We start from the raw sequence: 15,664 nt of genomic DNA, 5'->3' as shown, positions 1-15,664 counted from the left end.
GATTGCTGGATATCAGCGATAAGGTCCGGAGCGATATCAAGCGGTATCTCCAGCTGTCTTTCTCCAAAGAAGGTTACGTCGGGACAATCGGCGTTTTCGTGACAAATTTCCATGAATAACACCTGTCGTGGACTTGACGTTGTGCAACACTCTTCCAGGACATCGCAAGCGAAGCAAGCGAAGAATACGTTGAACCCAAAACACCGAACTGAAAGCCACAGCGACACAAAGAGCCACACCTGTCGCCGACCGCCCGCCCACCCCCTCGACGCCGCACCCTCGCAACGCTGTTGGGCAGTTTTCCACGTCGTTGTCGTGTGGTCGAGATGGAGACAGAACCGCCCGAACTAATTTGGGCGAATTGGCCAATCGGCTGACAGATGTCAATATACCCAGGACAAGGTGGTGGCACCGAAAGGCTGTGCAACGGCCTCGAAACAGTTACCTTCTCACCGGAATCCAATCGTCGTCTCGCCCAGCTCAAAGGCTGAGATTCCCGAAATATGTCGAGTCACTCGAGTTTTGCGAATCAGGAACAGCAGTCTATCTACTACACCTGATTATACGGGCAATGCGACGACGACGCCCTCCTGATATCCTCAGGATGAAGATCCAGTCATGATAAGAGTCATTGATGGACCGATCAGTTATCAGCCTTGGGGCTTTGCCTTGACCGTGTGTGTGGGTGTCAATCAGGCATCAAACTGCATGGGGTGTGATTGGGGGCCTGAGGCCGTCAGCTCGTTGACGTCGTTTTTGACGTCGGTCGCCCGTTGCCCATATGGACGGGCTCTGCAGTTTATACAGTATTTCCAAACAGTGTCCGGCGAGCCCAAGGGCCAGACTGCTGGGCCTCGCTCGCATTGCGACATCTCGATCACCAACACGCAAACCATCGACTGCCGAGCACAGCGGGCCGGCCCCCCGACCTTTAAGGAGGCCAGGGGTAAAGTCTTGGTTTGACAGCGCCCCTGCCTTTATCGGAAGGATTGAGTTATCAAACATCTGGTCGTGATCAGAGCGCTAACTCTTCGCAAAGCATTGAAGGAGGGCATTGAGATGAAAGGTACTGATACAAATAACGATTGCTCGAGATCCGAGTAGAAACTGCAATATGATGAAATGGAAAGGCTGCGAGTTGCGCTCCCGAGTAAGTCGGCTACAACGGCTTGCAACATCGCCGACTTCTTTTTGCTGTAGCCTATCACGACCCGCTCGTTTCCCGTCCAATGAACGCAGCATCAGCACTATCAACCCTGGCCACCACGAAAAGGGCTCTACCTCCGCTGCCGTCCCGAAGGCAGCAATGAGGGATGGCTAGGGTGATCTCTGCTACAAGCTGCCAGTCAGAGCCCCTAAATGATTGCGGATAGATTGCCCGTGCAGTCGGGATTCGTCGATCTGTCTGAGACACCATCTATCTTATGGGCTGAGTTTGCATACAGCCAATCGACATCCTTTTGCGTCCGTCATAGATTCCAGCTTGTGGAGGAGGGGAACGGAAAGAAGGGAGGGAGGCGCTCCAAAAAAGACGTCTTTCCACATGACATCGTCGCCGTTGCGAGCCTTGTTCCTCAGCCACAAGGCAGCATTTGAAAGATGGTCACCATTCGCGACTCCAAGACTGACATGCCTCTTTCGGAGATGGCTCCCAGGTGTCTCCCATGTCTGGTTCACCCGTCGCGGTGGACCACCCTACCCTGGACCCCTTGTCCACCCTCCATCGCCTGGTAGGGTGGAAGGATGCCAGCCAATGACAGCCTCCTGTCAGCAATGGTTGAAGATTTTACTCAGCCCAGCCCAGCCCAGGAGTACTCCAACAAATGAACTCGGGCTGACGAGCTGCGCCCTGACCGAATATTCTTGGGGTCAGCAAAGGGTAGGGGCCGAGGCTTGTAATTTGGTATTCCCCCACATGGAGACTGCATACAGTCTGCAAACTGGTAGGGATGGCGTGACATTGTATGCTCAATACACATCTAGCGCCCTTCTACCGACGGTATCGAAGATGTTTGGCCCAGACAAAGCCACACCAGTCTGGGATCGCGCCTCTATCATGCCGGTAGCCCCCTCGGACGAGTCGCCCAGAAACTGGGAACCTTTATCAAGATCTCACAGCCTGCTTCAAATCCTCAAGGCTTTTTTCCTGCTTCTCTCACCCTTCTCTCACCCTACCTAACCACCTACCTACCTACCTACCTACCCCCTTTTCTTGTGTTCCCATCTCATACAGCCAACATACTCTCTTACTTGAACTATTGTTCCTTTGTGTGACACGGATTGGCTTTTCTTTCCCAGCCAACTTCCCTGATAGTGGACACGACCGTATTGGTATCCGGGCAGGCCAGCTCACCGACCACAATGGACAAATCCGAGAGACAAAACCCTTCGGAGATGTTGGGAGCCCATCCCAACGGACCGAACGGGCCCTACACACCTCCTCTCACCCCAGCCCTTCACATTGATAGCCCTGGCACCACCGACACCAGAGGCCAGCTCTCCATCGACCATCTTCACATCGTCCACAGTCCAGCCGATTTGACGCATGACAGCGTAAGGAACCGGACAGAGACAGAGCCCAACCTGCGACACAGAAGAGTCCGAACCGCCGACTCGGAATCCTCTTCCTCAACCGAAGCAGCCATGTCCAGCTCCTCCTCCAGCCCCAACCCCCGAGCAGCCTCTGTCTTTAGCACCCAAACCCTCATCAGCGAGGAAACCGCCCCTCCTCCCAGAGCCACAACCCCCTCCCGCCAGGACTCCCACCCCATCGAAACCTACGAGGGCCACCAGCAAGACCCCTCCCCTCACAGCACCTCCCGGGCCAAGATCAGGGGGTACACCGACGGGAGAGACGACAAGGCTTTTCCTCGCATCTCCAAGCCGCTTGAGCTGCTGAGGGGATCGTACGACGTGGTTGTGATCGGATCTGGGTATGGCGGTGGTGTTGCCGCCTCCCGCATGGCGAGGACGGGGCAGTCGGTCTGTGTGCTTGAGAGGGGGAGGGAGAAGTGGCCGGGGGAGTATCCTACCGGCGCGGTGGAGGCGTTCAAGGAGCTGCACTACTCGGGGCAGCTGGCGCCGGCGTTTTTAAAGGGGAAACTGGTGGAGGGCGGGAACCCTACCGGCATGTATCATATGATTTTTGGGAAGGGACAGAATGCGGTTGTTTGTAACGGTGAGTCTTGATCTGAAGTCCGGGTTAGGGGTTTCTTTTGTGCTGACGTTGAACAGGTCTCGGTGGCACTAGTCTGATCAATGCGAATGTGTTTATGGAGGCGGATAAGCAGACGCTGTCTATGAAGCCCTGGCCTAAGGAGATTAGGGAAAACCCAAAGGGCCTGGATAAGTGTGAGAACCCCCATTGCATCTAGGATACGATGGAAACGTGTGTACTGACAGTGGTGGCTTAGACTACAAGAAGGTGGAACAGGTCCTTGAACCTACCGAGTACCCCAGCGAGTGGCCCGAACTCCCCAAGACCAAAGTCTTCAAGGAACAAGCCGAAAACCTGGGCATGGGTCACAAGTTTAAGAAGGTCAAGCAGACAACACGCTTCCGCAATGGTCCCAACAGCTGCGGCGTTGAGATGTCCCCATCCAGTCTCACAGGCCAGGACGCCACGGGGGTCAACGACGGCTCCAAAACCACCACCCTCGTCACCTACCTAGCCGACGCCTGGAACTGGGGCGCCGAAATGTTCTGCGAGTGCGAGGTGCGGTATATTCAAAAGGACGAGAAAGAAGGCTACCGCGTCTTCTTCGCCTGGCACGGCAGGAACCGCGGGCTCTTCAAAGGCTATCTTCACAACGACCTTATGTGGGTCCATGCGAAAAAGGCCGTCTTCCTCGGTGCCGGCGCCATTGCTTCGACCGAGATCCTACTCAGGAGCAAGGCTATGGGCCTTTCCATGAGTGACAGTGTCGGACAGAACATGAGCGGGAACGGCGACATGCTGGCGTTTGGATACAACACCGACAGACACGTCAACGGGATGGGCAAGCCGGTCCCGTCGCCGTATAACCCCATCGGGCCAACGATTACGAGTGTGATTGATAACCGGGAGGGACACGAGAACCCGTTGGATGGGTATGTGATTGAGGAGGGGGCTATTCCCCATGCTCTGTCGCATCTTTTCCAGGTCATGCTGGACTTCATGCCGGGAAAGAAGGACCCGAGGGATGATACTATCATCGAGAAGACGCAGGCTGCTCTGGCGAGATGGGGTTCTAGACTTTTGGGACCCTATTTCAAGAATGGCGCTACGGAACGGACGCAGGTGTATCTGGTCATGTCGCATGACAGCAATCAGGCCATGCTGTCGTTGAAGGACGACAAGCCCGTTCTAGAATTCCTCGGCGTCGCTCGCAGCCACCACGTCAAGAAGCTCAACAACATCTTGGAGCGGGCCACAGAGTATGTTGGAGGTACCTTGGTACACAGCCCCTTTTACGGGATCATGGGCCAGCAGATCACGGTTCATCCCATTGGGTAAGTTTCTTTTTCGTCTTTTTCCTCCGAATGTACCACGTTGCACCGACGGAAGTTTTCTTCTTTTTTCTGACCCAAATTTAGTGGTGCCTGCATGGCTCGAGACAATACGGGGAGGACTGGTGTCACCAACCACGTCGGTCAGCTCTTTAGCGGAAACGGAGCGGAAGTCCATGACGGGTTTGTGGTTACAGATGCCTCTGTGATTCCGACTGCGCTGGGTGCCAACCCTTTTGCCACTATCGCTGCTTTGGCGGAACGATCGGTGGAGGCGTACTGCGAGTCCAAGGAGCTCAAGATTAGCGAGGAGAAGAATGGCATTCTCAACTTGCTCGGGGAGCCGGCGCATGCTCCCAAGCGGTGCAGGCCCAAGCAGAGGCGGGAGCAGTTGAAGGCTGAGGAAGAGCTGATCAGCATTCAGACGGCAAAGAAGGTCATGGACAAGGCTCGGATTGTCAAAGCTAGCGGCATTGGCTTTACCGAGGTCATGTCTGGCTTTCTTCATGCTGATACCAAGATGACCGAGGATAACCGGGCGACGTATGAGCTTGCTCATCGCATTGGTAAGTCGCTCTGTGAGAGCGCGAGGTTCTTCCTTAGCGTGCAGTCTTTCAACACCAAGGAGATGATCAGCCATGTGCAGCATCGTGGGATGCTGACCGGCACTTTTGTCTGCCCGGCCATTCGTGGGTCCCCGTTCATGGTGCAGAGAGGAGAGTTTAATCTGTTTATCCTCAACTCCAAAGCTCCGGGGACTCGCAACCTGACCTACGACTTTGACATGACTGGTGTCGATGGCAGGAGGCTGCACTTCCACGGCTACAAGGTGGTTGACTCGTCGGTTGCCCTGGCCCCTATCCAGTTCTGGAAGGCAACCAGCACCCTCTACGTGACCATCAGCGAGCACGTCCCAGGCATGTGCCGCGATCTCGACGACGAGGACGCCTGGCGCAGAGGCGCCCCCATCGCAAAGGGCATCATGCAAATCCAACCTAGCGACTTCCTCTCCCAGATCAACACCATGACCACCACCGGCAGCAGCTTCATCCGCAAAGCCGTCAGCGCCGCCAGTTTCCTGACTTACTTCACCCGCCGCTCCATGTCCCTCTTCCTCGCCCCTCTCACCCCCCTCCAATACCCAACCCAAACGTTTACCGGCTTCACAAACGACACCAACCCCGACAGCTCCTACGCCATCGTCGCCTCGGACGGCGTAACAACCCGCATGCACAAATGGGAGCCCACCCACGTCCCAGAAGGCCACCAGGTAAAAGACCTCTTCATGATCCCCGGCGCGAGCGTCGATCACCAAATCTTTGCCCTCCCCACCATCCCCTTCAACGCAGTCAACTACTTCCGTCGAGCAGGTTACCGCGTCTGGGTGTCCGTCCACCGCATCGGCCAGCTCATGATCGCAGGCAACAACTGGACAACGTTTGACGCCCGCCTCGACCTCCGCGCCTGCCTGGAATACATCCGCAAATCCCAGACCACCACCCTCACCCCCAAACTCGCCTCCCCGGAAAAAGTCTACTGCGTCGCCCACTGCATGGGCTCGGTAGCCTTCTCCTGCGGCATCCTAGACGGGACAATCCCCCCCTCCTGGATCTTGGGGATAAACTGCTCACAGGTATTCATGAACCCCATCTGGGGACCCGCCAACATGGCCAAAGTCATGGCTGGCGGTCCTTTGCCTCTTGACAAGTTATACAACGCCGTCTGCGGCTCTTGGTTCAGCTGCTCGACGAGCAAAGACGAGGGATGGGCTCAGTATCTCCTTAACCAAGCCCTGAGGTTATACCCCCAATCCCGCAAAGAAATGTGCAACAATGCCGCCTGCCACCGAACTTCGTTGGTGTTTGGTCGGTGCTGGAACCACCACAACCTCAACGAGGCTACACATCGGCAGATCGACCGGTTTTTCGGGGGGGTGAACATGCGGTTGCTGAATTTGCTCATGAAGATGGGCTACGAGGGTCATGTCATGACCAATGCGCCAATGTATGAACCCCTGGACACGAGGGAGAATGTCCAACGACTAAAAGGGATACCGATCATGCTCTGGGTGGGGAGGGACAACGCTGTCTTGTCGCCCGAGGCTACCGAGCGGACGTACGAGGTGTTGTGCAGCCAGTTTGAGGACGGGGATTACAAGCGCAAGGTTGTGCCGGGGTATGGGCATCTGGATGGGTGGATGGGGAGGAACGCGTGGAGGGATGTGTACCCGTTTGTGAGGGAGGAGGTGGACAGAGTGGTGAGGGGGGAGGGGTACAGGTTTGAGGAGCCGGATGATGAGTTCAAGGCGATGGTGCACGGGAATGAGATTTATTATTAGGGGGCGTGTTATCTTGTTTCTTTTTTTTTGAGGGGGGGGGGTTTCTTCTCTATATATACAGACTGAAAGGGATTTCAGTGTTTCTCTTTTTCCATCTCAGTTGGATACCCATTATTATATATGAAACACCAAATACGGCCGACATATCAGCGTTTGGTTTTCCCTTTTTTTCTCCACACTATGTATCACCTCTACGGCAGTCGGGTCATTGGAACAAACAACTAGGCAGATAGATAGCAATGGCAGGACCATCTCGAAACGAGCTTTTGCTCAACCATCAAAACCGTTTTTTGTATTCTCGTCATCCCTTCCTTGCCCTTATATCTCTTCCTCTCATGTCCATGTCCCAAGTTGTCTACATAACACAACACTCCAACCCATACATGGCCCTCTCCACCTCCCTCTTCACCTGATACCAATCCGCCCTCCTCTCCGCATACTCATACACCTCCTCCGCCCTAAAGATCCCCCCAAACCTGTCCCCATCAGCAATAATCGTCGCCATCTCCTTGGCATGCTTCGCATCAATCAGATAAATCTGGCTCAGCTCCCTCAACGCCTTGAAATACGCGAGCAAGTCCTTGTTCTTGAGCGTGCGGATGTACTCAAAGTAGAGATTCATATCCGCAATCAGCTTGATCGCCCCCTCGGTGCTGATCCGCTGTCTCTTCAGATGCTTGCACACCGCCGTAAAGAGCCGGAGTCCAACCTCGCCGTTGAACACATCAAGCATCGACTTGTCTGTGCTGCCCACCAACATCGAGGTGTGCGACGCTACCAGATCCTTGATCCTCTGCGCTGTTTTTGAAGGGCCAATGTCCATATCTATCGCCCCCGCCGGTGGCTTCGGAGCAGGCGCCTTCTCCATCCCAGGGATCGTCCCTGACAGAATGGAATCAGGAGCAGAGATACCCCCCGGGTTATAGTCCGTCGGCGACTGAGTAGTGGCGCAAATGTATTCCACCTCGTCCATGAGCACGTCGATGCCCTTATTAAGGCCGGCGGCGACGCTCTCGTCGAGCATTTGCTCAAACTTTTTCTTTGCCATGCCCGCAGGATCCAAAAAGTCGTTTCTGTCGGCAATTTTCGGCTGGGCGAGCTGTTGCTCGTAAAAGACGTCGATCATCTGGGAGATGAGGTCGCCCACGTTGACCAGCTCGATAAATGTGACCAAGGGGGCCACGCCTCCCTTTTCGTGTTCGCTGACCTCGCGGGGGTTGTATTGGGATAGATGGGTGACGGCCTTGTCGAAACCAGGCTTGACGTGGCCGTTGCCGAGGATGCGGAGGAGCGTGACGAAAATGGTTTCGCACATCTCTCGCGCCTCGCCGCCGACTTGGCCTCCAAGCTGGATGAAGACAGCGACACGACCTAGGCTCGCTTTAGCTCCGTGAACCAGGCTGAGCGCTACCTCGATGCTGAAGAGGGATTTGATGCCCTCCAGCCGAGACGTCATCAGCGCCGCCTTGGCTGCCAATTCATCCGCAAATGCTTTGCCTGGTAATGGACTGCTGGCGCGATCGCCAGGAGTGCCCGCTGGCGCAGGAGACCCTGCCCGACTCGGAGTCGACGGTCCACCATTAGCAGCCGCCGTCGCAGCAGGTTTACTACTTGCAAACGGCGACCCTATGGGCAACCCCAGACTCGTAGGCAATACCGTAACAGGCATCATAACCACCTTCTTGAACGACGTCAAGAAGTCCTTCTTGTCCGCCTGCCGGTTCGCAAAGCTGCCCATATAAAACGACTCGGCACTCGCCTCCTGCTCCGACAACTTCTTCTCCCACTCCCCCACCTCCCTCTCCGCCTGCGCCGTAAACGTATCGATCTCGTCCTGAAAATACAAATCAATATGCGGCTCAAAGATCCTCAACGCTATCTCCTTCGCCTTCGCCTCCTGATCCACCTCCCCTCCCTTCGGTGGCGTCAGCGTCCTCAAGAACAACATCGTCTGCTCAAAAATCCCCGACACCGCCCTCAAATAACTCGGTATACTCCTCTGATGCGCATCATCAAACAAAGGCGTGATATACTCGACCATAATCTCCTCCCTGACCTTATCCACAAACCCCCAAAACACCCTCTGTGGCCTCGGGAATATCCTCCCAATGATCTCACCCTGCTCATTCACCTTCCTCCCCAACACCTCAAAAAACCTCCTCGACGGCTCCAGCGTGATACTATCCGCCATGGCCTGATTCACACAATCCATCGCATTCGCCAGCACCTCCCTATCCGCAAAAATCGGATGCTTCTGTATAAACAGCTCTACCCCCGCACTACTCCCCGGATTCAACACCTCCAACACATGCGCATACTTTTTCATCCTCCCGTCCACATCCCAAAACTCATACCCCTGCTCAAACTCCCTCAGCACCGCGCTCTCAAAAATCCCCGTCATCCCCTCCAACTTCTCCCTCCTCCCCTCCGCCCCATCCGCCCAGTCACTCCTTGCAAAACTCCTCAAATTAGCCAGCATCCTCGCCTGCCGATCCGGATCCCTAAAAACCTTAAAAACCAACGGATCCGTATGCGTCCTCGCCCTGACCAAATCGAAATAAAACGGCGCCAACGCCCCGTATATCCTCCCATACTCCTGCCTCGCATGACCCCTTATACTCCTCGCGTTCTTCACCACCAGCAACAACCCCTCCACATCCCTCGGTGGCTCTCCCCCTGACCCTCCTCCAGAAACTTTCATCGTCTCAAACCCATCCCTCAAATCAGAAATCTGCTGTTTCTGCAGCTGTATCTGCAGCAACTCGTGCTGTCTCCTCTCCTGTTCTAAATCCGCATCAAAGAATAAACTCTCTCTTTTTGTTGTTCCGGTTGGTGATGGGGGTGGTATCGGCTGCCCCCTCCCAACCCCACTGCTAATAGTTTGTTGTCGTCTCCTCTGCACCGCCTCCTCGAATCTTTTTCTCGCTTCCGCCTCGTCCCAGACACCCATGCTCTTTAACCGCGCCACCCAGCGTGTGTCGTCGTAGACCATCTCCTTGTACCGGCGGGACGTTCGGGCGAAGCGGAGGAGGTCCGGGACGGGGAGGTAGTCGAGGATGGTGGCGATGATTTCTACAAGCACATATCCATCAGTTTATGTTCCTGAGGGCCGGGGAGGGGGGGGGGGTTAGAAAGAGGGGTGGTGCGTACCAGCCGGCAAAACAGGCTTCGTGTCCAACATCTCGGTCGCCTGCAGCGTCTTCAATATACTCGTCGAGTGCTGATGGTATTTTTGCCCCGCCGTCGTCGTCGTCGCGGCAGTCATTTTTCCCGTTCCAACCCCGCCCGTGGTGGGCGCTCGTCGGAGGGGGGTGATGTTCGACATTGCCAAGGTCTTTTGGATCACTGCCAATAAATCGTCTGATGGGATTACAAAGTTAAGAAAAGAAAAGGGATCATAAAAAAAGCATCAGGTCATGACATCGTGGAGCTTGAAAATAAAACCAAGCAAAAGGCGCTGAGGACTGGTTGATTACAGTGTTGGGCGTTCTGGCGACGTCGAGCTTGATGTAAGCTTCAGTTATTATGGTTGGGCGAGGCCGCATATTACGATTCCGATTTCAGGGGATGAGACACAAGCCCCAGCCCGCTGCGGGGAGGTTGACCGCTAAAGCGGCCGTCGGGATGACGGGTTACGGAATGGGGCCGCGTATTACTTCGGTGGCAGGTGGGGCAACTGGCGACAGCTGTCGGGCTGAATATATAAGTCCCCTAAACCACCACTAGCAATGATAAAAATCCACCGACCAAAACCGTATATATTTCGCTCTTTCGCCCCCAACTCCTCGCTGGTACTGTACATAACTACATAAACCCAACACATACATAGACTCGCCCACTACAGCTCGTCATGACCGTGCTCACTCCCCGTTGCCTTGGCACCACCCTCCAAGTCCTCCATGGTCATAATCTTGACCACCAGGCTGGTCCAGCCAGTGAAATGCTGTGTTCTCTGACCCTTTCCAGTGTCGGGGTTGTACTGCTCCCAGGCAAACCCAGTCTCCTCCCAGGCATTGTAAATCGTCTCAACCAGGTTCTTGCGCAGGCGCGAGTACAAGTCTCTGGCGACCTCCTTGTGCGGCCCATCTTGTGTCGCAACGTACTATGAAACCCGAGTCAGCTTGTCATACCTGAAAAGTTTCAAGACCAGAAGACTTACGTGAAGCTGCTTCACAGCCATGTAGTTGATGTTGATCCAGATGGGACTCCGCCAGTAGTTCTCGGCCGTCTCATAGAGAGCATCCTTCTTGCTGAGACTGCGCAATCCATAGGGCGTCCAGAGCTCCTCCTCATCGCCAATCAAGGCCAGAATCCTGCCAACCTTGGGGTCATCAGGTTTCATCAAGCCGGTCAAGAATGGGAAGAGAGAGATGTAGCCCTTGTGGCAGACGAGCTTGTTCTCCTCAAAGTCGTCGATCGTGGCATCGCAGAAGCACCCGTCCGTCTCGGACCAGTGCAGGTCGACAAGGTTGTGCTCAATAGCGTCCAAAATGGTCCTGTACTCACTGACATCCTCCGCAAAGCCGAGAGCATCGCCAATGTTGGAGAGTGACTTGGCCATGAGACCAACCCAGGACATCAAGTCAACGTGCAGCTCCCCAGGATGCGGAGGTTGAGGGCGCGGGTAGTCATCCAGACCGCTGGTCAAGCAGTGAGTAGTGGTGCGGCCGCGCCATCTGTAAGCTTCCTTGGTGGAGTATGCTTCTCTGTCGTAAGACTTGATATCGCCCTTTTGTGTCTTTCTGAACCATTGGAACTGGCGGCGGAGCAGCGGGTAGATCTTGCGTAGATAGTCGAGGCCAACCTCGGGGTTCTCGAGCGAAGCGTTGGCCAAAGACTCACTCTGAGACAGGCGTTCCTTGTGGACAGCCGCGGTGCCGTTGGTGTTCAGCAGTCTTTCGACAAACTGCTCAACAACGAGGAAGAGAGTAGGCGGGTTGGCATAGTGCGGGTATTGAGTCTGGAACTCCTGAGGGACCTTGCTGCGTGCCTCGGCGCCCAAGATCTGCTCGCGCCCGATCCAACCGTCTTCATCAATGAGGTTAAACCAGCTTTTGATGACCTCCAGAGCAAGATCAGTGTCCCAATCTGCAATAGGCAGCAGGTGAAAACCCTCATCCCACAAGAACCCGCGAGGGAAGAATGGACGTGAAGGAACACTGGTGAAAAGCTCATGCGGCCCCTCCAAAGCTTCCGCATGTCTCGCCCTAGCCTCGGCAGCCTCCTCCCAGAAGCCCTCATCAACTTCATCATACTCTGGCGCATAAGACCGGTCCACCACTGCCTGCCCATAGAAATACCCAATCCCACCAATCAAGTTCGAAAACATGCTCCGGCCAAACTTCTTGTACTTGTCCGCATTAAACGGTGCCTTCAGCGCAAACACCCCCCCAAACCTCTCCCCAAACTCCTCCGAGCCAGCCTTGATCTCCCTCGTCAGATCCTCACTCTTGAGCTCCGTACCCGCACTCTCGCTAGAGAAGAGCACATCAAACTCAAAGTCCCCCTTGAAGACCTTTTGCACAATGTGCACATTCCCCTTCCCCGGCCTATTCTGCAGCGTGAAAACCTGCCAGACCGGCGGCGCATGCTCGGCATTATCATACTTGTTCTCCACCAACCAATCCACCTGCTCCTTCAACTGCCGAAACACAATCGGCTTCGCCTGCCAAATCTGCTCGTCCGGATACTGCAAACTCTGCACCGTCGTCCTCCCCCCCTCCCCCCACGCCTCCAACTCACTAATCTCATGCGTACTAGTCGGCCTCTCCCCCTCCCCCTTTGTAACCACAAGCTTATACCCCCCCAACCCTTCACTCTCCCCGCTAAGCACCACGTCCCCCTCATACCCCCTCTTCTCCTCGCCCCTCTCCGCCTCCAGCCTCCCACCGCCCTCCTGCGTCACATACAAAATCACCGTCGTCCTCTGCTCCGGATCCACCAAAACCCCCTTCACCCTCGCCCCCCAATTCCCCCCATTCCTCCCCCCCGGAACCTTCACAAAGCTCGTCGTGAGCGTCAGCCCATTCCCCTTATCGTGGATCGTCTGCACCCCCCCGTTCCTCGCATCGTACTCATCCCACCCGTACCCCTTCATCCCCTCGTTCTGCTCACAGGTGTACCGCATCGTGTTCTGAAAATCCTGGAAACTCTCCACCTTCCCCCACATCAGGCCCGTCATCAACGATTTAGGAATTCTAGGGCGCACCCCAAAGTAAAGATTTGGCCGGTAGGGGCCCCATAGCAGTGATGAGTTCTGCTGTGAGGCGAGTTCGCTGTGGAGGATGGATTCATCGTTGTTGGAGGGGGCCGCAGCATCGGTGGTGGCGGTGACGGTGGTGGTAGAAGTGAGGAGGGCGGTGGCTGCCAGGAGGCGCCTCCAGTTGGGGATCATTGTGGGTCAATTGATCGGTTCGAGAATATATGTGTGATTATACCATCATCATCATCATCATCATCGTTGTCGTCGTCGTCTTCGTCTTCGTCAGTATCGCGATTGTTCGTGGTGGTCAGGCACCTGTCTGCTATCACCAAACCCAATTCGGACAGCTTGCAAAGTTGGAGCTATCTCCCGCCCAAAGTCTTGGCCCTTGGCCTATGTAGGTTGTCCCTGGCAGTGGCTCTCAGCTGTGGCTGCCCCACCCCCAATTGGGCGGGCCCCGCAGTTATCCATCGGCCCGCGCCCCCCGCCGAAGATCCCCAACAAAACCCCACCTTTTTTCGCTTCTGGGGGGGTCTTCAAAGCAACTGTGCTCCCACCTGTTCTTCTCTCCAACTCTCGCTCAGTACCTACTGTACATACAAGTAGATCTGGAGAGACAGTGACACCTTCCGAATTGGTAGGTTATATCCGTATCAAGCGAGCCATCATAGCATCTGCATCCACAGAGCCGCTAGGCAATTTTGACTTCATCTGATGATTTGTGTGTGTGTGTGTGTGTGTGTGTGTACGCTCATGGTTTACGTACTGAATCTTTTGCAAAGTTTCAATAACGGTGTTGACATGGTTGACGCCATCTGTGGGAGATCTGCAAGCCACCAGTTTCAATTTACCTGCAGAGGGCCCAGAATGGCACTAATGGATATACTTGCACCACAAGTATCTCGACAAGGGGTGGACATCTTCAAACATCAAGCCACAAACATCTCCAGACGACTTCACGTGAAGAGCCGTTCCTCTTGTCCTTATCGCCGCCTCAGACGTCACCCGCCAGAGTTCCCGGCGTCCGTGTTATTTCCACCTCGAAAGTTCAGTCCATATCTCCATCGTCCACCGTCCGAGTGCCTCGAATGCCGGCCCTGATTGGGGCGGAAGGAAAAGTTAAGATAGGACGTCATGTGCCAAGTCAATAAAGGCATCGAAACAAGATCTGCAAGTGGATAGGTACAGGCCCCTCCCAGATCTAGGTTGAAAAACATCGACGTGCCGAGTAGAAAAAAGGGAGTAGAGAAATTAGAAAAGGCCACTTAACCCCATTTGAACACCACCATTGCTGGTGTTGCCTCCACAGACGTGCCACTCGGCGCTAATTCCATGATCCAGCGACCCCCTGTCTTGAATCGAAACATGATGAGGCCCTCCGCAGAGAGCCCGGAGATGTAATAGATGTGATGGGACGAAGATGGCACAAACCAAGTCCCTAGTTCAGCATCAAGCAGCTCTCGATGAGCTGTCAGTCCTGTTGAGGCAGGAGTTCTCAGACCGACCCCCACACCCCAAGGCACGAGCAGATTACCATATCCATGCTCCCTCGGCCCTACCTCACATTCGAGATAGCTTCCATCTCTCCGAGATGCACCGTCAAAGCGGCCGTGTACTTCCATAACCTCGGTCACCGATGCGGCCTCGGGGTCTCACGAGCTTCATCGACACCCCGTGGAAGCGATGCTTGGTCTTCCTGATCTGATGAGCACAGATCATCTCGAGAAACCACGGCATAGACGCACCTCGGACGCCACTTCAACGGCGCTCCAAAGACGGAACTGACAAGTCTGGCATAGCGGCGGGTCAAGCTCTCGAGAGATCGATCACGCTAGGACTTGGTTCTCCGGCACCCAGCAAGCCCGCTCCCTTGGCGTCGCCTCTTGTCGTCCCCTTTTCAGCTTTTCTCAACCACCGCAACAACTGCCGAAGATCAAAGACATGGGACGCCAAACCTTCCCAACACGAAAGCCTGCAGCAGGCGTGGGTTACAGAAGGATCGCGTGCTGCACCTGTCTTGATTCTCTCGACCGAGGTCGACACACCTGCATACGGTGCCAATCGCTTGCACCACGAGATCACGGAATGATCCCCAGTGGCCTGCTTCTGTCCCAACCTCCATCAACAACGTAGCGGGGACCCATGGGTCGGCCTGTTGTGGCGTGAGGTGCTTGAGCTCCCTCCCCACCCACACTCCCTTCCTCGGCGCGGAAGCCCCCCGCAATACCGCATGCCATGGCTTGCCGATGGTACCTCTCCACGCCGTTCCTGGTCATGAGAAAAAAAGCCAGTGGCCGACGGGTCCGGAGTTGTAATTCAAGAGACGGGGAGAAATAAGCGGCACGCGGGTGGCCATATGATCCTCATCCTATAGGTTCTTGTTTCTCCAGACAGGACCGAACGATGTTCCCCTGGCCAACTTGGCCCGCCCTCAGAGCTACTACGCTAGAAGCACGACGGCAAAATAGGAAATAAACGCTCAACACCGCTGTGCCGCACCTTACTGGCTTCGCTGAGCGGAAAGCACTCGCAGAAAGAATAAGCCGATGGCGTAAAAAAAAAAATGCAGGAACCAACGCCCACTAGGGGAGTTCCCGTCGAGATGTATGTGTATGATGGTGAGCAGATGATCGACG

The 15,664-nt window shown here is 55.1% G+C and overlaps 3 protein-coding genes across 3 annotated transcripts; 1 reads left to right on the top strand and 2 right to left on the bottom strand.

The window, feature by feature from the left end:
• Positions 1-89: 89 nt before the first annotated feature.
• On the top strand, positions 90-7,113 carry QC764_206010 (uncharacterized protein). Its single transcript, XM_062944306.1, has 4 exons — positions 90-3,178; positions 3,235-3,351; positions 3,414-4,491; positions 4,576-7,113. The coding sequence occupies exons 1-4, from the start codon at positions 2,362-2,364 to the stop codon at positions 6,824-6,826; spliced, it is 4,263 nt and encodes a 1,420-aa protein (XP_062803120.1). The 5' UTR covers positions 90-2,361; the 3' UTR covers positions 6,827-7,113.
• RCY1 (F-box protein: endocytic membrane traffic, recycling ReCYcling 1) lies at positions 6,932-10,151 on the bottom strand (the record flags this gene model as incomplete). Its single annotated transcript, XM_062944305.1, has 2 exons — positions 6,932-9,898; positions 9,977-10,151. 2 exons carry the CDS (start codon positions 10,149-10,151, stop codon positions 7,182-7,184), a joined length of 2,892 nt encoding a protein of 963 aa, XP_062803119.1. The 3' UTR covers positions 6,932-7,181.
• A 513-nt stretch (positions 10,152-10,664) lies between these two features.
• CWH41 (Processing alpha glucosidase I) lies at positions 10,665-13,220 on the bottom strand (the record flags this gene model as incomplete). The annotated part of the gene is made up of 2 exons (XM_062944304.1): positions 10,665-10,928; positions 10,986-13,220. The coding sequence occupies 2 exons, from the start codon at positions 13,218-13,220 to the stop codon at positions 10,665-10,667; spliced, it is 2,499 nt and encodes an 832-aa protein (XP_062803118.1).
• Positions 13,221-15,664: the final 2,444 nt, after the last annotated feature.

Source organism: Podospora pseudoanserina, chromosome 2 (genome assembly GCF_035222485.1).
Source record: "Podospora pseudoanserina strain CBS 124.78 chromosome 2, whole genome shotgun sequence".
Lineage (NCBI taxonomy): Eukaryota > Fungi > Ascomycota > Sordariomycetes > Sordariales > Podosporaceae > Podospora > Podospora pseudoanserina.
This window is presented reverse-complemented; position numbering and strand designations above follow the sequence as displayed.

Excerpts from the sequence above, each read along its gene's own strand:
- QC764_206010 (XM_062944306.1), top strand. The coding sequence starts at position 2,362 with ATGGACAAATCCGAGAGACAAAACCCTTCGGAGATGTTGGGAGCCCAT. Across the intron at positions 3,179-3,234 it reads GAATGCGGTTGTTTGTAACG|GTCTCGGTGGCACTAGTCTG; the intron begins GTGAGTCTTGAT and ends GACGTTGAACAG. Across the intron at positions 4,492-4,575 it reads ATCACGGTTCATCCCATTGG|TGGTGCCTGCATGGCTCGAG; the intron begins GTAAGTTTCTTT and ends ACCCAAATTTAG.